At 46.3% G+C, this 23,590-nt stretch overlaps 1 protein-coding gene across 2 annotated transcripts in view; it reads left to right on the forward strand.

Moving 5' to 3' along the window:
* The window catches only part of NPDC1 (neural proliferation, differentiation and control 1), a 56,519-nt gene that overhangs the window by 24,962 nt on the left and 7,967 nt on the right, over positions 1-23,590 (forward strand). For both annotated transcript variants that reach the window (XM_083423199.1, XM_083423200.1), the window contains exons 2-8: positions 7,037-7,177; positions 15,931-16,014; positions 17,305-17,472; positions 18,848-18,914; positions 19,439-19,523; positions 20,261-20,340; positions 22,595-22,691. In XM_083423199.1, the coding sequence (XP_083279325.1) occupies positions 7,037-7,177; positions 15,931-16,014; positions 17,305-17,472; positions 18,848-18,914; positions 19,439-19,523; positions 20,261-20,340; positions 22,595-22,691 (722 nt within the window). The remainder of the gene's footprint in view (positions 1-7,036; positions 7,178-15,930; positions 16,015-17,304; positions 17,473-18,847; positions 18,915-19,438; positions 19,524-20,260; positions 20,341-22,594; positions 22,692-23,590) is intronic.

Raw genomic sequence — 23,590 nt, forward strand, 5'->3', positions numbered from 1 at the left:
CTTCTGAGAGAGTCCGTTTGACTGGCTGACTCTTACGGTCTTCCTGATGTTTGGTCGGAATCTCCTTTCTTGTAACTTGAAGCCATGGGTTCGAGTCCTACGCTCCAGAGCGGGAGAAAATAAGCAGGCTCCATCCTCCATGTGACAACCCTAATAATAATAATAATAATAATAATAATAATAATAATAATATATTTATACCCCGCCCATCTGGCTGGGCTTCCCCAGCCACTCTGGGCGGCTTCCAACAAAATATTAAAATACAGTGGTACCTCGGGTTACATACGCTTCAGGTTACAGACTCCGCTAACCCAGAAATAGTACCTCGGGTTAAGAACTTTGCTTCAGGATGAGAACAGAAATCCTGCTCTGGCGGCGCAGCAGCAGCAGCAGGAGGCCCCATTAGCTAAAGTGGTTCTTCAGGTTAATTACAGTTTCAGGTTAAGAACAGACCTCCGGAACAAATTAAGTTCTTAACTCGAGGTACCACTGTACAGTAATGCATCAAACAATAAAAGCTTCCCTAAACAGGGCTGCCTTCAGATGTCTTCTAAAAGTCAGATGTCTTCTAAAAGTCTGGTGGTTGTTGTTCTCTTTGACATCCGGTGGGAGAGTGTTCCACAGGGCAGGTGCCACTACCGAGAAGGCCCTCTACCTGGTTCCCTGTAACTTGGCTTCTTGCAGCGAGGGAACCGCCAGAAGGCCTTCGGCGCTGGACCTCAGTGTCCGGGCAGAACGATGGGGGTGGAGATGCTCCTTCAGATATTGGAAGATGTCTGTCATCTTTCCTCTCAGTCTCGTCTTTTCCAGTCTTAACATACCCAGCTCCTCATAAGGCTTGGCTTCCAGAACCTCGGTCATCTTGGTCGCCCTCCTCTCCCCACCTTCCAGCTTGTCAATACCCTTCTTAAACTGGACACAGGACTCCAGGTGGGGTCTGACCAGGGCAGAATAGAGTGGTACTATTACAGTCGAATATTTTGTAACAAGTCCATGGCACATTTCCACCCCACCTGCCTCCCAAAGCTCAGTCAGTTTCCCCTGTTTTTTGATTGCTTCTTTCTTAGAAGGCTGACACTTTGTAAAGCTTGTTTGCTTCTTCGCTTGAAGACAGCAGTGCTAGCAAGGCTTCACCTTTGACGATAACCTGCTGCCTGTGAGCCGGGGGACATAGCTTGCCTGGGACAATGGCAGGATGCGAGGCTTGGCTCTGCCTCCTTCCCTCTTAGCTGTTGCAACCCTCAGAAGGACGTCACAGCCTCTCCCTGGCTTTCCGGACTGTGTTAAAGCTCTTAGTGTTTCTTCCTCGTGCCCTCCCTTGCTACCAGGAGTTCGGCTTGCTTGTAGCAGCCATTATATAAGGCCTTCTGGAAGGCAGGCAGGCAGACAATTTTTAGAACTGTTTTCTTTTATTCATTTGCAGCAGAAGGGGGAGTTCTGATTTTCCTTAGTGTTTGTGCGGCTTGACTCCTGAGCAAGTCATGAACTGCAACATAACCATTAGATGAGATTGCTAGGAGCCATCAATTTCCCTTTCCTCCTCTATGAATTCATCTAATCCTCTCTTAAAGCTTTCGCAGTTGGTCACTATCACTCTCTCCGATGGGTTCCATAGTTTAACTATGTGCCGCACATCGATCCCACTGCTCCTGAGCTTGCTGTCCAGTCTGCCTGGCCAAATTTTTGAAAGCCTCTTGACCATGTGTCCTTGTGGGATATTTTTTTCCCCCAATTTAATTTTTTTTTTCTTTTAGCAGTCTCTGCTGAAAGGTTGTGGGTTTCTTTCTTCCAGTTTGAAAATTGACAATAAAATGATTAAAATGTGAGGCTGATAAAATAGTGCTCAATGAATTATAAATGATTTGGAGGCTATTATAAATGAAGGCATGGAAGACCCAAGCTCAAATTTGTGCTGGTTTGTAAGATTTGTATTGGCCATTGGAGAGCCATTTATCTCTTGGCACCCCTTTCCCATCTGTGAAATGGGCATGTTTCATGCTTGCTTCATAGAGTTGTTGGGCTGTACTGAAGCCAAAGAGCAGTGCAAAGGATATCCTGTGCGACTGAAAAAGCTGCTGTGCAGCTTTGACTCATCAATACTGTTTTCAAAGAACTCAGCTGGATCAGGCCAAGGCTTCATTTAGTCCAGCAGGTAATGTTCCTGACCATGTTCAGAAGCAAATTGCTTCGAACAGGACAGCAGTTCTCCCTTCTGCACAGGTGCTGCTTGGTCCTTAGGTAAAGGTAAAGGGACCCCTGACCATTAGGTCCAGTCGTGGCCGACTCTGGGGTTGCGGCGCTCATCTCGCTTTATTGGCCGAGGGAGCCGACGTACAGCTTCCAGGTCATGTGGCCAGCATGACTAAGCCGCTTCTGGCGAACCAGAGCAGCGCATGGAAACGCCGTTTACCTTCCCGCCAGAGCGGTACCTATTTATCTATTTGCACTTCGACGTGCTTTTGAACTGCTAGGTTGGCAGGAGCAGGAACTGAGCAACGGGAGCTCACCCCATCATGGGGATTCGAACCGCCGACCTTCTGATCAGCAAGCCCTAGGCTCTGTGGTTTAACCCACAACTCCACCCACGTCCCTGATAGGTCCTTAGGGGTGCACAAATAGGGGTGCTAGGTCCTTAGGGGTGCACAAATCCGTATAGAGGAATTTGTATGTGTGTGGGTGCCACTGGGCAAATGAAGATGAAGGGTGACTAATGCTTTGCAAGATGCCTCCCATACCACCTCTGCTCTGAGAAGGAGGAGGAGGAGGAGGAGGCAGTGCTGGAGATTTGAAACTCAGAAGCCTGGATATACTCCTAATGTTCTGCTCCCCTGTACGCCCACGTCTCCAAAAGAAAACCAGGATTCACGGTTGTTCCTCTCTTCTATTATCTCTACAGCAACTTTATATGGTAGATGAGGCTGAGGGATAGTGACTGGCCTAGATTACCCAGTGAGCTTCATGGTTGGAACTGGGTTTTGAACCTGGGTCCCCTTGCCTCTGTTTGAGCTTTTGGGACTGGTGTAGGCCACACATCCCTCCTTACCAATTCCTGCTCTGCACCTTCCTTGAGGGCTTTTGGCCGACCAGAATGTGTCCTTAACCAGGTCAACCTAATCTTCTTGCTTGCTAGGATAGAGGAGTGGGTTGCGTGCATTTGTATGTGCACACATATGTACACTCACACATACATGCACAGAAACCTCTGCCTTAGCCGAAAGTAAGATTAGCAACACTCTTGCCTCTGGCAAGCCTCTCCCAGTAGACTCTCCATGAGGAAATGTGACCTTCAGGATGAAAAAGTTTCCCCTTTTCCTGTTCTTACCCCCATGCTGAGAGTCAGTGTGACATGTTTGCAGGTGGGCTGCCTCTGAGTGTGGAGGCTTTGCTTATTTCAATTTTGCCTTCTATGGAACTCGAGGCAGTTTTTGTGGGGTTCCAAGCTGGTCCTAGACTAGACCCTCCGATCTGCCTGGCATCTTGCGTCACCCCTCTGTGCCAGGCAGGCTCTGATTCCATTATAGCAAACATGACTAATGGCACCTGATGGAAACAATTCTTGGCAAATGTGTCTAATTCTTTTGCAAGGATGTGCAGAGCAGTTCATGTTTACGAAAACCTCAGGTGCTGGTAAATGAGGCCAGCCTTCCTTCCCACCCGCTGCCCTTCTAGAAATTTCCAGCACTGTTAACCACCAACAAATGGGAGTTTAATTGCATCATAAGTAGCAGTTGCAACCGGAGACTGTAAATGGCAGCTGATAACCTTATTGGAGCTTTAATTAGATTGAGAAGTATCTCACTTGCTGCTTAATCCTTGTTGGAAGGAGGGAGAGGGAGCCAAAGCAGAACTGCGCCAAAACCTTCCAGAGGGCAAAGCAGCGGCATGATAGGTTTGTTGTTAGCAGGAAGCTGGCGACAGCTGAAGGGTTCTGAGAGCTTTACTTGGAGAATCCCCTCTGTCTGGAGGAAGGGTGTGAGGATTCTCTCCTGTTAACCTGAGATGAGCTTGCTGGATCAGGCCAAGGGGGACCCACCTAGTCCAGCATCCTGTACTCAAAGTGGCCAACCAGGACCTCAAGCACAGCAGCAACTTTCTCCTCCTGCAGTTTCCAGCACAGAAACCAGCACTTCTTTGGTGCTCTGGCTGGCCAGCTTCCTGGCCCTGAAGGCTTCTCAACGAGGGGTTTGCTGCTGCTATTCTTTAATAGCAGCATTAAAGGAGAGAGGCCATCATTATAAAATCAAATTTTACACAGGGCAGGAAAGGCAGTCACTTATCGCATTATTCAGCTGTACACTTCAATTTTAAAAGAATGCTTTAAAACAGCTAGGAGATATGTGAAATGGGTGTCCAGGGTGTGGGTGCGTGTATACAGCTAGAGGAGCTACCTGCCCACCCCACTGGAAACTTCATCTCTCTGCCACCAGCATTATGCCGGCCCAGCACCTAAGCCAACAAGAGCAATTGTTGGGTTTCCCTTGCAAAACCTTTCTCTCTCTCTCTCCTCTGCCAACCTTCCAGCCCTGTGGACAGGCAGCCAATGGTCGTGAGATCTAGCTCAAAGTCACCACCACGTGCAGCCACCTGCTCCTGTGTCGTTGCCTCCCCTCGCATTACCACATTGTGACTTTTTTTAATTAAAAAATATAGTAACCTGAGGCAACACCATCACATTCTCCCTCTGCTGGCAGGCTGGGCATGGGTTGTTTGCTTTTCAGGTGGGGGGAGTTTCAGTCTACACACACACACACACACACACACACGCCCATTTAAGCAAACAGTTCCTGGAAGGGAGCAGGATGTCAGGGCAGGCTCCAGCGTCCTGTGAGTTGCACCTTCTGCTGGAAGACTCTGGAGCATTTTAAAGCTGTGTGGAAAGTGACTGTGTGTAAGGATGACAGATCCCGTCAGTCTTGGTTGCTGTCGCTTTTTCATTTTTCCAGTCTTAAGTCTCCCCCCATGCACCCCCCCAAAAAATCTGCATTGTTTGCTTTTTTTAAAGTTACACACACACACACACACACACACACACACAAATCACATGCTATTTCCCTCCAATATACACAGGGTAAGTTGATTTTGAATAGGCCAGTTGTACAAAGCTCTACATTCTAGTTGGGGAAAGAGGAATGGGAATCCACGCAGGGCAGGCGAGTGGTAAGTCCTCCACTTAGGCAAACCCAAATCCCCAGATTCCCAGTTTCCATTTTTTGAAAAATATGCATACAGTCATATCTCAGGATAAATACGCTTCAGGTTGAGTGCTTTCGGGCTGCGCTCTGCGGCGACCTGGAAGTAATGGACAGACAGTCAAAATGACATCACGCACATGCGCAGAAGCGGCAAACACGACCCGCGCATGCGCAGACACTCTGTTGCATCTTACGTTCTGTTCAGGATGCGAACGGGGCTCCGGAACAAATCCCATTTGCATCCCAAGGTACCACTGTATCTATAGATCTGTAGAATCTGAGATATGGGGTGAAATGTACTGGTGGTATTAATATTTTTCTTCTGAGAAATTATCCTGCTCCCCACAGCCTTTTCAGTGCTTTGTTTTGCTCTTGGGGAAAATTTGCAGACATCCATGGGGTGTGTGTGTGTGATAGAGACTTATAATACAATGCAGGGTGTCCAGGAAGTGGGTTTGGTCGTCCCGTCCCCCCACCCACCCCCCGCAATACTAGAACTTAGGAGGCCAGTGTCTGCCCAAAAGTGGGTGGTAGATTCAGGCCAAATAAAGGAATGCAACATTTATTTCACTGCCACGGTGTTGCATTAATTTATGCAACAACGGGATGGCCACTAACTAAGGCGGTTTTTTAAATGGAGTCTCCATGGAGTTCAGTCCAGAGCTGTTGGTGATGTTGTCCCTGTTTAGCAGTGATATGTAGCTGGGTTGCATCTGCTGGGGGCGTGGGAGGGCTGGAGCCCCTGTGGCCTCTGTTTGGCTTAGCTTAGGGTTACCAGATGTCCCCATTTCCCAGGGACAGTCCCCGGATTTGCAAATAAGTCCCTGGACAAATTCCATCCCCGGAATGTCCCCAGATTTCATCTAATGTCCCCGGGAAACGCAGCAGTGGCAGTCTCAGCAGCCCAGAGCAGTTGGGTCTTGCTGGCTTCAGGAGCTGCTGGGAAGTCCCCATATGATGGTAGTGCAGGGGGCAGCTTCCGGGCTGCCCCCACCTTCCCTGACCCCAGCAACTAAGCTATAAAGGGAGGCTTCATGCTGCCTATTGGAGCAGCCCTGACCCCAACTCCTACTTGCATGCAAGCGGGGGAAGGGAAAGGGATCTCTCAGTTAGGCAACGGGAAGCCTCCCTTCCCAGCTGAGGGATCCCCGCCCCCTCCTGCCTGCACGCAAGTAGGAATGGGATTGGGGCTGCTCTGATGGGAAGGGAGGCATTGCTCTGCCCGAGCCTTGCCACCCCCGCCACTCTCGGCCCTCCTTCTCTGCCTTCCATGCCTGACCCATCATGCACCACTTCACCACCACCGAAGAACCAACAACTCAGGATTCATTGAAAAAAATCTGGTAACCTTAGCTCCACTACAGGTGAAACTCGAAAAAATAGAATATTGTGGAAAAGTTCATTTATTTCAGTAATTCAACTTGAAAGGTGCAACTAATATATGAGATTGACTCATGACATGCAAAGCGAGATCTGCTTCTACTTCTCAGAGGTCCAATCTTGCTTGATTTGCAATCCTTGTTTTGCTGATTTCCTTGAATATTCTAATTTTCTGAGATTGTTAATTTGGGGTTTTCATAAGCTGTACGTCATGATCATCGCAATGATAACAAATCAAGGCTTGACATATCTCACTTTGCATGTCCTGAGTCTATCTCGTATATTAGTTTCACCTTTCAAGTTGAATTAGTGAAATAAAGGAACTTTTCCACAATATTCTAATTTTTTGAGTTTCACCTGTAGGTCATGGTGGTGCTTTTGTCTCGTCTAGCAATGGCATTGTGAGTGACAACTTTGTGCAAAATGCATACAGATTACTAATGGGTTCTCTCTCTCACACACAGAGTCTTGTCCTCGAAGTCTGGAATGTGCTTTGCTGCGGCGTGAGTTCTGCCTCCCCGGATCGTATTCCTGTGGCCCGTGTCTCTCTCAGTTCATCGAGGATGAAGACGGCCAATGCATCCCAAAGGCACGGGCGGCCAGCGGTAGGTAGGGCTGGGTGCAGAAAGCCTCAGCCAGAACAATATTCCCAGTTCTCTTTCCGCAGCTCCAACCCAGTAAAGCTGTTTCTGGTCGCTCCATGCCAGAATCAGAAGTCTAGTATTCATGTTGCCCTCTTGTTGTTGTTGTTTAGTCATGTCCGACGCTTTGTGACCCCATGGACCAGAGCACGCCAGGCACTCCTGTCTTCCACTGCCTCCCGCAGCTTGGTCAAACTCATGCTGGTAGCTTCGAGAACACTGTCCAACCACCTCATCCTCTGTCGTCCCCTTCTCCTTGAGCCCTCCTTCTTTCCCAACATCAGGGTCTTTTCCAGGGAGTCTTCTCTTCTCATGAGGTGGCCAAAGGATTGGAGCCTCAGCTTCAGGATCTCTCCTTCCAGTGAGCACTCAGGGCTGATTTCCTTCAGAATCGGTTTGATCTTCTTGCATTCCATGGGACTCTCAAGAGTCTCCTCCAGCTCCGTAATTCAGAAGCATCCATTCTTTGGCGATCAGCCTTCTTGATGGTCCAGCTCTCACTTCCATACATCACTACTGGGAAAACCATAGCTTTAACTATACGGACTTTTGTTGGCAAGGTGATGTCTCTGCTTTTTAAGATGCTGTCTAGGTTTGTCATTGCTTTTCTCCCAAGAAGCAGGCATCTTTTAATTTCGGGACTGCTGTCACCATCTGCAGTGATCATGGAGCCCAAGAATGTAAAATCTCTCACTGCCTCCATTTCTTCCCCTTCTATTTGCCAGGAGGTGATGGGCCCAGTGGCCATGATCTTGCCCTCTACTGTTTCATTTTCTGTTTGGAGGAGAGGCCCCCATCCTCTGCTGCCACACTGTCCTGCATAGCATTTCCTCAGAGCTGCATTCCCTTGGGAGACTTGCAGGCAGCTTCCATGCTTTGGTGTGAAAGGTGAAAGCTGTTAAACCCAGATTAAACATTTGAGTGTTAAAAAGGAGTTGCTGTTTTGTGAACACAAATAAAACAATTGCAACTCATGACAACATAAAACCAGGATTCCTGCAGCATGAAGAAACTCGCTGAAACTTTCCTACTAGAAAATTTATGGGGAGGAGGTCCAACCCCCCCCCCCCCAGTTTTGTAACTCAGTGGTTCATGTTAAGCAATAGCGCCATCTCTAGGCAGCTGATGATGATAACTAAAAAAAGGTCTTCAGTGCACTTTGGTGCTATTCATTCTAGCCTAATGCAAAAGCTGGTTTTGGAAGTGTAAGGCGTACTGAGTTTGAAGATCTTGCCACCTGTTGTACAAGGAACCTATTTGTCCCAGGTGAATGTACTGGACCTATGTGGGTACAGTTGTCTTCCATCTACCCACCTTTTGAAAAGTGAGGAGCGGTGTTGGAAAGGAATGCAGTTTGTACACTGTGGTCTTCAATCTCCTGCCTGAAACATGACTTCATGCAAACTGATGATTCTTAGCGACAGATGGGAGCTTACATAAGAGCTTGGTTGTTAACGGATTGCTGTTCGGACTGCATTTCAGTTACCCAGGGAGATTATGTACTGCAAGTGGCACATCCTTTTCCCTTTAAAATGCTGGAGGTTGGGGGCTTCTCTGTTCCTGCGCTGTTTGTAATTTCCTTTAACACTCATGCAGTGGGTTAACTTCTAATGGAGTCTCAAGAGAAACAGCTTGCCCTAGACAACTCATTCCCCCTTATTCATCGCGCAGATGAATAACAAGCTGCATTTTCTTAAGGTGGACCCACATTTCAGTCCCAAATGCTTTCGGAGAATGCCTGAGGCGCACCTCTTTACCCTGACTTTTAATACATGAGGGGCGTGGTTTTAGGCCTCACCAGATAATAAATGAACTAACAATAATAGCAAGAACACCACCACAACTGCACAAGGAGGAGGTTGCAGTGTGCAGAAGTCTAAAAAACATTTAAGGGGTGGAATATAACACGTATTCACAAAACAGCCTAGTGGTTGACTGGGGAACAGGGAAGAGAGATGAAACAGAGCAGGCTCTTCAAAAGTGGTGGTCCATGGATCAGTGCTTAATAATAATAATAATAATAATAATAATAATAATAATAATAAATTTATATCCCGCCTTCCCTAGCCGAAACTGGGCTCAGAGCGGCCAGCAACAATAAAAGCAACACAGTTCACGTAAAATCACAATCAATCAATTGAAATGCATTCAAAAATCAATTCAATCTAAAATCAATTCGAAATCAAATTAATGGCAACCATTGGGCTACAGTTCTGTGAGGATTACTGAAGGACGGGGTCAGACTGTGTCTTGGCCAAAGGCCTGGTGGAACAGCTCTGTCTTGCAGGCCCTGTAGAAAGATGTCAAGTCTGCAGGGCCCTAGTCTCTTGTGACAGAGCGTTCCACCAGATCGGAGCCACAGCCGAAAAAGCCCTAGCTCTGGTTGAGGCCAGCCTAACCTCCCTGTGGCGCGGGATCTCCAATATGTTTTATTTGAGGACCGTAAGGTCCTCTGTGGGACATACCAGGAAAGGCAGTCCCGTAGGTACGAGATCAGCTGCTGGTCTGCAGGGATTCCACTACAGCCGAGGTTGAGTGGGACACTTCAGATTTGGCCCTTGCATGATTTCACATGCTTGGAAGTTTTGTCTCAGCAAACCTTACCAGGGTGCACCATCTAGCTGGCCACACTTATTTTTTAAATGTAGCTGATCTTATTTGTGTACTACCAGTGATTGTTTTATACTGTGCTTATGTACACTGCTAAAAGATTTTTTTATATATTTTTTTGGTGAAACTGTTTATGTACGCTTCCAAGCAAATAAATCTTAACATGAGATCCTGGTGATGTTTTGATGGAAGCTGCCTCGAGGGTTGAGAATGTGAACTGAGCAAGGGCTGGGTTGGCTGGCGAGTCTGTTTCTACTGGTTGTTCAGAGCAGAGAGGCCTGTTAACTCTGCCAACCCTAGAGCTGGAGGCAGAGAGAGAGAAAGAGTGCAGGTCTCCTCGGTTGGGTGTGTTCTGTGCTATGTGCTTGCATTATTAAAGACACTTTTTCATGTCCCAAGCAATAAAAAGCTGGGAAAGCTTGCCAGTCATTAAATATTCACAGAGTTCTAAAAATAGTAACACAGGGACTACATGGGACACAAGGTGTACCCTGGTTAGTGGAGACACCCCCCCCCCCCCCGCAAAGGGATGCTGGTATCCCAGATTTTGGGTTCTTGAGTGTGGGAAAGTACATAAGAAAAGTCTGCTGCAGGCCAGTAGCCCATCTAGACCAATATACTGTTCTCACTGTATCTATCTATATCGATATCGATATAAAGATTTTTATTAGTTTTTTAACATATCATTTTCAACAATAATTAAACATACTTTTGCATCTTATTTAATTTTTTCTGCCCTTTCTGAAAATTTTCCAATCTAATCTCTTAGTATGCATTTCTTATTTTCCCTATTACATTTCAAAATCATAACCAATATATCTTTTTCTTCTTTGTAACACTTTGTATATTTCTGCTTACAAAACCTCTTGTAGTCCTACTAGCGCAATTTGTTGATTACAGTTGCTCTTCAAATAATTCATTGACTTCTTCCAATCTTCTGTAAATCTCTGGTCCCGCAGGTTTCGAATCCTTACTGTCATTTTGTCCAATTCTGCATAGTCCATTCATTTCGTCTGCCATTCTTCTTTCGTCTGAATTTCTTCTTGCTTCCATTTCTGGGCTAACAATACTCTTGCCGCTGTTGTTGCATATAAGAACTTATTCTCATTGTATCCAATCAGATGCCTGTTATGGGAAACTTGTAAACAGGATTTGAGCAGAAGAACCCTTTCCTCTCCTGTGGCTTCCAACAACTGGTCTTCAGAAGCATCACTGCCTCATACTGTGGCAGCTGAGCAGAGCTGTTATGGCTACAAACCATCAATGACCCTCTCCTGCATGAATCTGTCCTTTACTTTTTTAAAGCTATCTATTTGGCAGTTCGAATCCCCGTGACGGAGTGAGCTCCCGTTGCTCGGTCCCTGCTCCTGCCAACCTAGCAGTTCGAAAGCACGTCAAAGTGCAAGTAGATAAATAGGTACTGCTCCGGTGGGAAGGTAAATGGCGTTTCCATGCGCTGCTCTGGTTTCCCAGAAGCGGCTTAGTCATGCTGGCCACAGGACCCGGAAGCTGTACGCCGGCTCCCTCAGCCAGTAAAGCGAGATGAGCGCCGCAACCCCAGAGTCATCCGTGACTGGACCAAACGGTCAGGGGCCCCTTTACCTTTACCTTTAAGTTGGCAGCCATTACTGCCTCCTGTGGCACTGAGTTCCACAAAGGACTTTCTTTTATCTGTTCTGAATCTTCCAATATTCAGCTTCCACAAATTCTAGTGTTACAAGAGAGGGAGAGACACTTATCTCTATCCACTTCACTGCTATCCAACCCAATTCATTTTAACCAACTCCCAGAAAATAGCTGGTCAGCTGCTGGCAGACAATAGAGCATAAACTGCCCATTGGCCTGCTATTTACCTGAGCCTGTAAAACTCAGTCTCAAACTTTTCCGTTCCAGCTGGCAGTGGGAGGGAAGGGATCTCCAGAAATCAAGACTTAAGTGTTGAGGACAGTATTGCCTATAGCTGTCAACTTACAGATTTGAAAATAAGGGACCAGCAGCCTCAAAAATAAGGGATCAGCAGCCAAAATAAGGGATTTTCCCGGCACAGGTATATTCAACTTCTGAGCCCCTCCGAGCCAAAGGCAGAAAGCCCAGCCAGCAGTCAAACCTCAAAGCAGTGGTTTCCACAGTTCAGCAACCCGGCAAAGGGGATGCAGCAAGGAAAACCACCGTCACCTCTCCGCTGGGAAGCGCTGAGCAAAGGCAACGTGGCTGATTTGATCAGCACAAGGCATGCAAGCTCCACCCTCCAGTTGTTCTTAGACTCCTTATTGGTTGAGCAACGCAGCCAAGCAACACAGTTGGAGCCTCCCTCCTCCCTAGCCGGCAGGCAGGGAGGGAGAAGAGCTGCTTCCTTTGAAACCGGGGAAATTTAAGGGACATCATCAATAAGGGACAGCAGCGGGACACGGTGCTGGGATAAGGGAGTTTCCCGCCAAATAAGGGACGGTTGACAGCTATGGTATTGCCTGCTTCATGAGTGAAACTGATAAAACGGTTAAACTAGAGCCTTGCGGGTAAACACTTGATATCTAGGGAAAAGTGATGCAGGGGCCAACATCTAAGATGATGGGTTGGTGGTGAAGGAAATGCAAGCTACAACTTCTCAGTCATGTTTTGAATCAGGACTTCATGTCAGTCTGGGCTGGGAGATACAGTGGTGCCTCGCAAGTCGAAATTAATTCGTTCTACGAGTTTTTCATCTTGTGAATTTTTCGTCTTGCGAAGCACGGTTTCCCATAGGAAATGCATTGACGGTTTCCCATAGGAATGCATTGACGGTTTTAAGAAAAAGGCGCAAGACGTTTTCGTCTTGCGAAGCAAGCCCATAGGGAAATTCGTCTTGCGAAGCAACTAAAAAAAACAAAAAACTCTTTCATCTTGCCAGTTTTTCGTCTCTTGCGAGGCATTCGTCTTGCAAGGTACCACTGTATTGGTGGCCCTACAGGTGTTATTGACCAGTAGTCTGGGATGATGGGAGTTCAGCAGCATTTGGAGACCTGCAGGTTCCCCATCCCTGATGAAAGGATTAAGAACTAATGCCATGTAGTAGATTTTTCTTTTATTTCCTTTTTTTTTTTTTTGTAATCTGCTTTGTAATAAAACCTAAACTGGGAAGTATTTAAATTTTGTTAAATAAAATAAAGATTGAACAATAAGGGACAGGATAAACTGAACCTATTTATGTCACTTGGAACTTTGTGGTTACTGATTTATTACGTTTTATTCTGGTATGTAAATTTGTTCCTTTATGTTTGGTTCTAGATATTCTCTTCAACTTTTGCTTTATTTTACTTGTCGTCCGTTTTTGTATTTTATGTTTTATTATGATAAAAATATATGAGAAAAGCAATCGCAAAATAAAATAGATTGAGTATGAAGTTACAAGTTCAAATCTTACCAAGTTGCTTTTGGCAAGTCTTCATTCTCCCTCTCTATCTCTCATCCTCTCCACCAGGAATAATATTAATGGCCTACCTGCAAGGTGGCTGTAATACATGTCAAATTCTTGGCAGAAGTCTACAGACAGCGTGGCAGCTTTCCCCCCAATCTGATGCCACCGCTGTGCTGGTTGGGCTGATGGGAATGATAGTCCAAAATATCTGGAGGGCAGATTGAAGGAATCATAGAATTGTAGAGGTAAAAGGAATGCCAGGGGTGATCTAGTCTAACCCCCTGCAATGCAGGAATCTCAACACATGGTCCATTTAATCTGAAACTACCAGACCCTGTTTGGCTTTGAAAATGTGGTAGCAGTTTTCTTGCTCTACTACTAGGAGTAGGCTGGCATATATAGGCTTTTCTCATCTACACTATTAAAGGTAAAGGGACCCCTAACCATTAGGTCCAGTCGTGAGGGACTCTAGGGTTGAGGCTCTCATCTCGCTTTACTGGCCGAGGGAGCTTCCGTACAGCTTCCGGGTCCTGTGGCCAGCATGACTAAGCCGCTTCTGGTGAACCAGAGAGCGCACGGAAACGCCGTTTACCTTCCCGCCGGAGCGGTACCTATTTATCTACTTGCACTTTGACGTGCTTACGAACTGCTAGGTTGGCAGGAGCAGAGACTGAGCAACGGGAGCTCACCCCGTCACAGGGATTTGAACTGCTGACCTTCTGATCGGCAAGTCCTAGGCTCTGTGGTTTAACCCACAGCGCCACCCGCATCCCATCTACACTATTAGGGTGGTGTTTTTTGTTAAAAAGAAGAAGAAAACTGCTGGGAATGTGATGCAAAAGCCAGCTGGCCGCGCATGGTGCTCCTTGACCCTCCTTCCACTATGCCAGCCCCCTCCCACACCCTGCGCACAAGAAACCCTGGCAATCATTCACTCTGATCTGAGGACGCTTAGCTCCTCCGGCGAACATCATAATTGCCACTCAGGGAACTGCATCTAACTGAATTTGAAGAAGTGACCTGGAGGGGAGCGAGCAAGAGAGAGAGATCTACAATTCCATCCTTTCAAAGAAGCCTGGCTTTATATAATTCCTAGCAACATAGGAGACAACTCCCATGGGGCTGAGGGATCTTTGCCCCCCATAAAACATTTGAGGGGGCCATGGGCCCCCAAAGTTGACGGGCATTGCCATTGAAATGGTGTGTGCGCGCTGCTTCATGTAATCAATTATGCGGGGCAGAGCTTACCTGCCCTCCCCTCCCCCATATTTTACTCAAGTTGTCCCTCCCTGCCTGGCAGAGTGTGTCCAGTGTTGCCCGGGATTTTTTAGAAACTGAAAAATATTGCATTTTTAAAAATGGATAGTGTAATTTGTGAGTTTGGACCCATCATGGGGAAAAATGGGTGAAGTCATGCCAGTCCGCCATCTTGGTTTGGAATTATGTCCTAACATCAATGAAGACTCCCACCTTAATGATCTTATTGAGTGGTGATCAAACCTATGCCAAAAAAATACCAGGTGAAGTAACACACACAACTTTGCCTGTGACTCTGCAATGGATATTTAATCATATTCACATTTAGATGTGCCACTGTCTTCACCAGCAGCAAGATGACTAGACTTCAGTATGGGAGAAAGTCCAGTTCACGTTCCCCCAAACCTCTGCCCCCAGCCTACCTCACAGGGTTGTTGCGAGGGTGAAATGCCACTAGCTGGGGGAGGGGGGGGGGAGAACAGGATGCAAACATGTCAGCCACAAGTCCAACAGCTGTTTGATTGGGGAAGAAACACAGCCAATCTTACTTTTAGCCTATTGTTGATTTTATAAATAATTTTTTATTAATTTTTACACATACTTTCTAGCATAACATCCTTTTAAACATCGTTTCGAAATTTTTGGCTATCACAGCTTGAGACTTCCTTTAACCTTGACTGATGGTTTTCTAAAGTCTTTCTAATTATGCATTAGTGAGAGCTAGACCATAAAGAAGGCTGATCGCCGAAGAATTGACGCTTTTGAATTCTGGTGCTGGAGGAGACTCTTGAGAGTCCCATGGCCTGCAACAAGATCAAACCTCTCCATTCTTAAGGAAATCAGCCCTGAGTGCTCACTGGAAGGACAGATCCTGAAGCTGAGGCTCCAGTACTTTGGCCACCTCATGAGAAGAGAAGACTCCCTGGAAAAGACCCTGATGCTGGGAAAGATGGAGGGCACAAGGAGAAGGGGACGACAGAGGATGAGATGGTTAGAAAGTGTTCTCGAAGCTACAAACATGAATCTGACCAAACTGCGGGTGGCAGTGGAAGACAGGAGTGCCTGGCGTGCTCTGGTCCATGGGGTCACGAAGAGTCGGACACGACTGAACGACTAAACAACAACAATTATGCATTTTGTTACTGCTGTAGTTATTGCTATAAACTCAAATTCCCAGTACATCTATTCTTAATTCTCTTCGCAATAATTTATAAATTGCTCCTTACGAAACTTCTTTGAACCCTACAAGGGATGTCAAGCTTATTGTTGGTTTTAATTATTATTTTTGAAGGTTTTGCATCTTTTAAAACTATTTTTACTGGTAATTATCGGTAAACCACTGTGAGGGTTTATTTTAAGCAGTTGTTTGGTCTATAAATTTATGAAATAATCTGTTGATAACTTTTCTTTGGATTTGTTGTCCCCCCCCCCCAATACCTTCTGTCTTCCTTCTTAGGGCGAGCCAGTGTTCCCAACCTAGAGGAAGAAGTTGATTTAGTGGCGGATGCGCTGTCCAAACAGAATAATGCTCTCCAGGAAGGTAAGTCTCTCCTGTGGACCAGTTTCCACTCAGCACATATTGGATGAAAGATTAGGGTTGATGCTTTCTTTCTTCTCACATAGGGTGAGACCGTCCAGGGGTGCGTGTGGGTTGTCCTTCTGCATGAATTAATTTGTAAAGAAATATACAATAATAAGAGTACAGGTGAAACTGGAAAATTAAAAAATCGTGGAAAAGTTCATTTATTTCAGGAATTCAACTTAAAAGGTGAAACTAATATATGAGCTCGACTCGTGACATGCCAAGCGAGATCTGCTTCTACTTCTCAGAGGTCCAATCTTGCTCTATTTGCAATCCTTGTTTTGCTGATTTTATTGAATATTCTCATTTTCTGAGATTGTTAATTTGGTGTTTTCATCAGCTGTACGCCATAATCATCACAATTATAACAAATAAAGCCTTGACATATCTCACTTTGCATGCCACGAGTCTATCTCATATATGAGTTTCACCTTTCAAGTTGAATGACTGAAATAAACGAACTTTTCCACGATATTCTAATTTTTTGAGTTTCACCTGTAGAACAAATCACGGCTTGACATATCTCGCTTTGCATGTCATGAGTCGATCTCATATATTAGTTTCACCTTTTAAGTTGAATTAGTGAAATAAAGGAACTTTTCCACAATATTCAAATTTTTCGAGTTTCACCTGTACATTCATTGGTAAAAAAGGAATATAGAACGGGATAGACAGGAAGTCCAAAGTGTTTGTAGATATATGATTTTGGAATAGTTTTTTGTCCCTGTTTCTTTTATTTAGGTATATAAACTTTGTATATAAACTTTCATAGAATCATAGAATCATAGAGTTGGAAGAGACCACAAGGGCCATCGAGTCCAACCCCCTGCCAAGCAGGAAACACCATCAGAGCACTCCTGACATATGGTTGTCAAGCCTCTGCTTAAAGACCTCCAAAGAAGGAGACTCCACCACACTCCTTGGCAGCAAATTCCACTGTCGAACAGCTCTTACTGCCAGGAAGTTCTTCCTAATGTTTAGGTGGAATCTTCTTTCTTGTAGTTTGGATCCATTGCTCCGTGTCCGCTTCTCTGGAGCAGCAGAAAACAACCTTTCTCCCTCCTCTCGGTGACATCCTTTGTATACATGCTGAAAATTATATTATAATAAGCCTTGTGATGTAATATGAAAATGTTTGCCGATGTAACATAAGAACGTTAATAAATAAATAAAACTCAAAAGAAAAGAAGAAAAGATAATATTTCGCCCTCACCCCAACCTTTGTGGACATGTTTTTGCCTTACACAGAAACCCCAGCCCCCACAGGCAAGCACCCCAGGATCGGTGCGTCGAAGTCAGTGTCCTCACCAAAGGGACAGGCAAGACGCCCTCCTGCAACACCTTCCCTTCGCACAGAAGCAGTCAAAAGTACTCCAGTGAAAACCTCACTCTCGTCAAATGACGCTCTCATACTGGGTAAGCGGTTCAGCAAGGCAACTGGGTGTTCCATATATGGCAGAATATAATATAACAATGAAAGACTATATCAATCCAAATTTCAAACGCACAGCAGTGAGGCAAATAGTTGTTTCCACTTGGGGGGGAGGGCTCCCCCTCCCACCACAGAGTTTTGGACCCAATCCGTGTGGAATTTAGGGAGCACTTCCAGAGCGCTTGGCTCACCGCCAGAGGTGGATAAGAGGAATAACAAAGAAAGATGGGTTTGACTTGGTAGGGTCTCAGTTTATATCCTTTACTAACAATAGGAGAGCCTCTTCCACCTCAGCCGCAGGAGCCGCTATGGAGACATTATCTTAACGCTTCAGATTGAAGCATAATCCTGTGGATGTGAGCTTAACCTGAAATGTAGAAGATTTTCCAAGTTTGTTTTGATGCCATGTGGGTGACTACATATAAAACTTAACAGCTGGATATGCATTTGTCTTGGAAGACAGCACTTTGTTTGTTTGGTTGTTTGTTTTACTTGTAATGAAGTTTGTAAAGGAAAATGTTTAATAATAATAATAATAATAATAATAATGATGATGATGATGATGATGCTTTTAATCGGTGTACAGTAAAGTTGAAAAGACACAATGAAGATAAATCAATTTAAACTCAACCACAGAGTTACAAAACTTGCTTAAATTGTCTGCTGAGGTGGAAAGGGCATCTCCAGCTGCCAGAAGTCTAATAGGGAGGGGACTCCTCTGATAATAATAATAATATATTTTTATTTCTATCCCGCCCTCCCCAGCCAAAGCCGGGCTCAGCGTGGCTAAGAACAATAAAAGTAACACAGCATTCTAAAATCAATTCATTCTAAATCAATTCAGAATCAAATTAATGGCAACCATTGGGCTAGAGTTCTGTGAGGATTGCCAAGGGGAGGGGGTCAGCCTGTGCCTTGGCCAAAGGCCTGGTGGAACAGCTCTGTCTTGCAGGCCCTGTGGACAGATGTCAAGTCCCGCAGGGCCCTAGTCTCTTGTGAGAGAGTGTTCCACCAAATCGGGGCCACAGCCGAAAAAGCCCTGGCTCTGGTTGATCTCAACCATGAGAGAGTTCCACAGAACTGTCCCACAATGCTGAATGCACCACTGGTTGCTGATTTGCAGGTAGGGATTTTATGCTTCCACCTGCAATGAGGGGCAGTGTATGAACACTTAGAACAAGGACAGTGTTTAAGCAAACAAATAAAATGCTAATGAAGAAAATAAAATCATAAAGGCTGGAAGTTCTTCGACAATGCTTCACCTGCCATCATCCCAGGAGGTTACTGCTGGTTCCTTCCCTGCTTGCTTCCTTCCCTGGTGTGTCTCTATACAAACTTTCTACCTGTGTGTCTCTGCAGGGATGATAGTCGTGTGTACAGCTGCAGGAATCGCAGCTCTGGTGGTGGCAGCTGTGTGCTGGTGCAGGTAGGCCCATGCAAAACCTTTACTTGGCAAGAGGCCAGCAGTTTTATTTAGTGCTTCCCCCCACCCCCACCCCAAAACACCATTCTCGGGAACCGCTAGGAGGGGTGGGGATGCAGGTATAATAATGCTAGAATGAGGAGCTGCTTAAGAGCAGCAACAACTGCAATTGTTTATTGCATCCCACCATTTTCTCCACGGAGCTCAAGGCGTCACCCATGGTTCTCCCCTACTTCATTTATTCACTACAGCAACCCTGTGAGGTAGGTTGGGCTGAGAGTGAACGAGTGGCCAAGTAGGGATTTGGACCCTGGTCTCTAAGCACTAAACAAGGCAGTCCTGTGTACCATTCTCTGCTGTAGTATCAAGTGCTGAAGGAGGCTGAATGTTGCCCTCAAGCCCTTCTTATTGGCTTTTCAGAAGCGGGCCACTGTTGGTAACAGGCTAGATGGATTTCTCGCCTGCTCCAGCAAGCTGCTGGTGTGTCTAATTATTTACTTGCTTTCCTCTTCTCCTCCTCTTCCTAGGCTGCAAAAGGAAATACGCCTTGCACAGAAAGCAGACTACCCAGTTCAGAAACTCCCGGGCCCTCCGTCGTATGACAAGATCTCAGTATGTCCTTTCCTCTTTGATGCCTGTTTGCTGGCTATGCACTAAACTTGATGCTCTTCCCTGTTTGAAGGGAATGTGGGGGAAAACATTTGTATGCCTAATTCCAGGCAATGATGAGCCCCAGTTACCTAGCCATAGCAGGGGATTGCCTTTGCATCTCTGTATCCTATACTGTTCTGGCCTCACAACCTTCCAAATACAGTGGTGCCTCGCAAGACGAAATTAATTCGTTCTGCGAGTTTTTTCGTCTTGTGAATTTTTTCGTCTTGCAAAGCACCACTGTGTATTTACGGTTTCCCATAGGAATGCATTGGCAGTTTTTTTAAAAAGGCGCAATACGTTATCGTCTTGCGAAGCAAGCCCTTAGGAAAATCCGTCTTGCGAAGCAACTCAGAAAACGAAAAACTCTTTCGTCTTGCGAGTTTTTCGTCTTCTGAGGCATTCGTCTTGCGAGGTACCACTGTACATCTCTGCTAGCAGGGGCAAGTCATTCTGCACGTTTCTGCACTGGATGCAGTTAATACAATTGCTCCTGGGGCATAAGAATTACCTTCCCTAGGGAGGAGTCTGCACATTGCTTCCCTTTGTGAGCAGCTGCTGTGGACTTGGCTCCTTCTCAACAGGAAATGCTTGCCTGGACTGTGATGATTTCTGCATGCTCATTTCTTCCAAACTCACTGCAACTTGGGCTAACTTGCAATGCTGTGTACACTGTGCCTGTTTTTCTCTCCCCAAAGCCTGGTGATAAGAAGTTGGCACAGAGTGCCCAGATGTACCACTACCAGCACCAGAAACAGCAGATGCTCTCCATGGAGAAGTGAGTAGCACCATCATTCACCCATATTTTTAGCATTTTCTTCAGGCTGCGGCTTCCACACACCTCGTGGCAACAAGGCTGCTTTATTAAAATACTTCTATCCCACTCTCCACCCTAAAAAAAGAGGGAAGTCCTCTTAGAGCAGCTCCCCAGTGTCATTGATGAGACAGTTCCCTGCCCCTCGGGCTTACAATCTTAAAAAAAGGCATGATATAAGACAGAGAGGAATGGATTTGGATGGAGTAGGAAAAAAGCAAACTCAGTTAGGCCTCTTCCTTTCCATGCATGGTTCTGGGACTGGGTTCCTGTGGAGGGTGCATTTCAAAAACTTCTGCCCGAGAGAACTGGAACAGCCAGTCCACAACATTGCATCCACATCTTTAGTGTCTTTTTAATGTGGACTCACTTGGGAGAAGAGGAGGAGGAGGAGGAGTTTGGATTTGATACCCCTCTGTATCACTACCCTAAGGAGTCTCAAAGCGGCTCACATTCTCCTTTCCCTTCCTCCCCCCCAACAAACACTCTGTGAGGTGAGTGAGGCTGAGAGACTTCAGAGAAGTGTGACTGGCCCAAGGTCACCCAGCAGCTGCATGTAGAGGAGCGGGGAAGTGAACCCGGTTCCCCAGATTACGAGTCCACCGCTCTTAACCACTACACCACACTGGCTCTCTACATTCCTTTGGCCTATGTGATGTGGCCTCTGGCTCAGATAGCCTTTTTAAAAGCTTAGGTCAGCCTCTCCCCAACCCAGCAAGCCTCCAAACTGCAGCTTGCACCAACTCCTGCTAGCTAGCACAGCCATGCTGGGTAGGTGGTGCAGTTAAAACACCTGAAAGGTACTGGGTTGGGGAAGGCTGGTTGGATTTTGGGAAGATTCAGGACAAAAGAATGTGCTTATTTACACATCACATAGTTAAATTATGGAACTCCCACAGGAGGAAGGGATGGCCACCAGCTTTGGAAACCAGGCAAAAACATTTATCTTCTTGCAGACCTTTGACCAATTAAACAATATGTTTGTTTTTTTTAATGGGGGAGGGTATTGTTTTTGTTATTATGCTCTGTGTGTTTTTGCATTGTAAACCACCCTGTAATCTTTGGATAAAGGACAGCATGGAAAATAATAATAATAATAATAATAATAATAATAATAATAATAATAATAATAATAATATTTCCATGCTGTCCTTCATCCAAAGATTACAGGGTGGTTTACAAATAATAATAATAATAATAATAATAATAATAATAATAATAATAATAGCAATGCTCCTGAATAACAGTTGCTGGAAGCCACAGAAGGAGCAGAGGGCTCTTGTGCTCAGGTCTGGCTTGTGGGTTTCCCACAGGCATTTGGGTAACCAATGGGAGGGCAGGATGCTGGCCTAGGTGGGCCCCCTTTGGCCTGATCCAGCAGGGCTCATCTTGGGTTCTTATATGACATCTTTTGGAAAGGTATAATTAAATTGATGGAAGGTCTGTGTATACACCTGAAAATTGCCAAGTGCCATCTTCTGTGTTCAGAGACTTTTGAGTACCAGGTGCCAAGGTCAAGGAGGGGGGGACAGGGGGAGCGGGGAGCAGTCTCGCTTTATTACCTGCTTGCCAAACTTTATCCTTGGTGGCTCCCGTTAGAAGTGAAACACTGGACCAGGTGCCCTGTGGGCTGACCCAGCAAGGCCAGTTGAGTTTCCCCAACACACCTAGCCAAGTTTCGGAAACGTGTCACGTCAGAGTGCCAGAGTTCTGCAGATGGCTAAGCTTGGAAATGCAGCTTTTGATACTCCAGGGTTTCAGCCAGTGGCGTAGCGTAGGGGGTGCAGGGGGGGCCGGCCGCACCGGGCGCAACATCTGGGGGGGGTGCGCTCGCACTCGCAGCTCTCTGCCCCTACTAAAATCCACGGGTTAGGGGGCGCAAATTACTTGCCTTGCCCCGGGTGCTGACAACCCACGCTACGCCACTGGTTTCAACACAGGACTTTTTTTAAACCTGGGAGTGGCTCCAGCTAACTCCTGGAGCTTCTGAACCACCACCACAACCCCCCCACCCCAACATTTTGGCTCTCTGTGTGTGGAGTCATAGAATCATAGGACTGGGTCAGAAGGGACCCAAAGAGTCCTGTAGTCGAACTCTGTGGGGAGAGTGGGTTGGGTGTTCTGAACGGGTGAAAGGCAGCGGTGTGCCTGTATGTGTGTGCTGCACTCTCTCCCTTCCTGCCCTGCCACCATCTCACCTCCTCCACCCCATCAATAGGAATAAAGAGGAGGCCAAAGTCCCAGAATCTGCATCATCGGATGAAGAAAACGAAGATGGAGACTTCACCGTCTATGAGTGCCCAGGCCTTGCTCCTGTGAGTATTTCCTCTTCCACGCACCAGAGTGCCCTTGGCCCTCTGACAGCTTTTCTTACTCTTTCTGTGTGCTTCTTGATAACTAAGTTCTGCTTGTTTTATTGAGTAATGGTTCACACACTCAGATTAGGATAGATTATTGTTGTTGCACTTAACCCACACCTCCAATCAGAGTTGGAAGTGGCCGGAGGTCCCTGCACTTACCCAGAGTTCAGTTTCCTTGAAAGGAGAATCAACAGAAACATTGGTGTCTTTAGGAAACATGGTTTTATTTACGGGTATATACAACCTGGGATGCGGGTGGCGCTGTGGGTTAAACCACAGAGCCTAGGACTTGCCGATCAGATGGTCGGTGGTTCGAATCCCCGCAATGACGGGGTGAGCTCCCGTTGCTCGGTCCCTGCTCCTGCCAACCTAGCAGTTCGAAAGCACCTCAAAGTGCAAGTAGATCAATAAGTACCGCTCTGACGGGAAGGTAAACGCCGTTTCCGTGCGCTGCTCTGGTTCGCCAGAATCGGCTTAGTCATGCTGGCCACATGACCCAGAAGCTGTACGCTGGCTCCCTCGGCCAATAAAGTGAGATGAGCGCCGCAACCCCAGAGCCGGCCACGACTGGACCTAATGGTTAGGGGTCCCTTTACCTTTACAACCTGAGCATAGGATGGAGGGGCTCACAGTATCGGTGCCCCAGCAGATCTTGCTACTTCATTAGGTTTCCAAGTCACAGCGCAGAGCAAGGTGTGCCTCAGTCTCCCCAGCTTCCAGCATCAACCCAAACTCACTCACACAACTCTCAACCCCTTCCACTTAGCCTGTTGTCCTCAGGAAAGGCACACCCATTTGTCTCTATGGCAACAGAGCTCACTCTTTCAAGATGTGAATGATGAGTAGTACTTACC

Source organism: Podarcis tiliguerta (assembly GCF_965153285.1).
Source record: "Podarcis tiliguerta genome assembly, chromosome: Z".
Taxonomy (NCBI): Eukaryota; Metazoa; Chordata; class Lepidosauria; order Squamata; family Lacertidae; genus Podarcis; species Podarcis tiliguerta.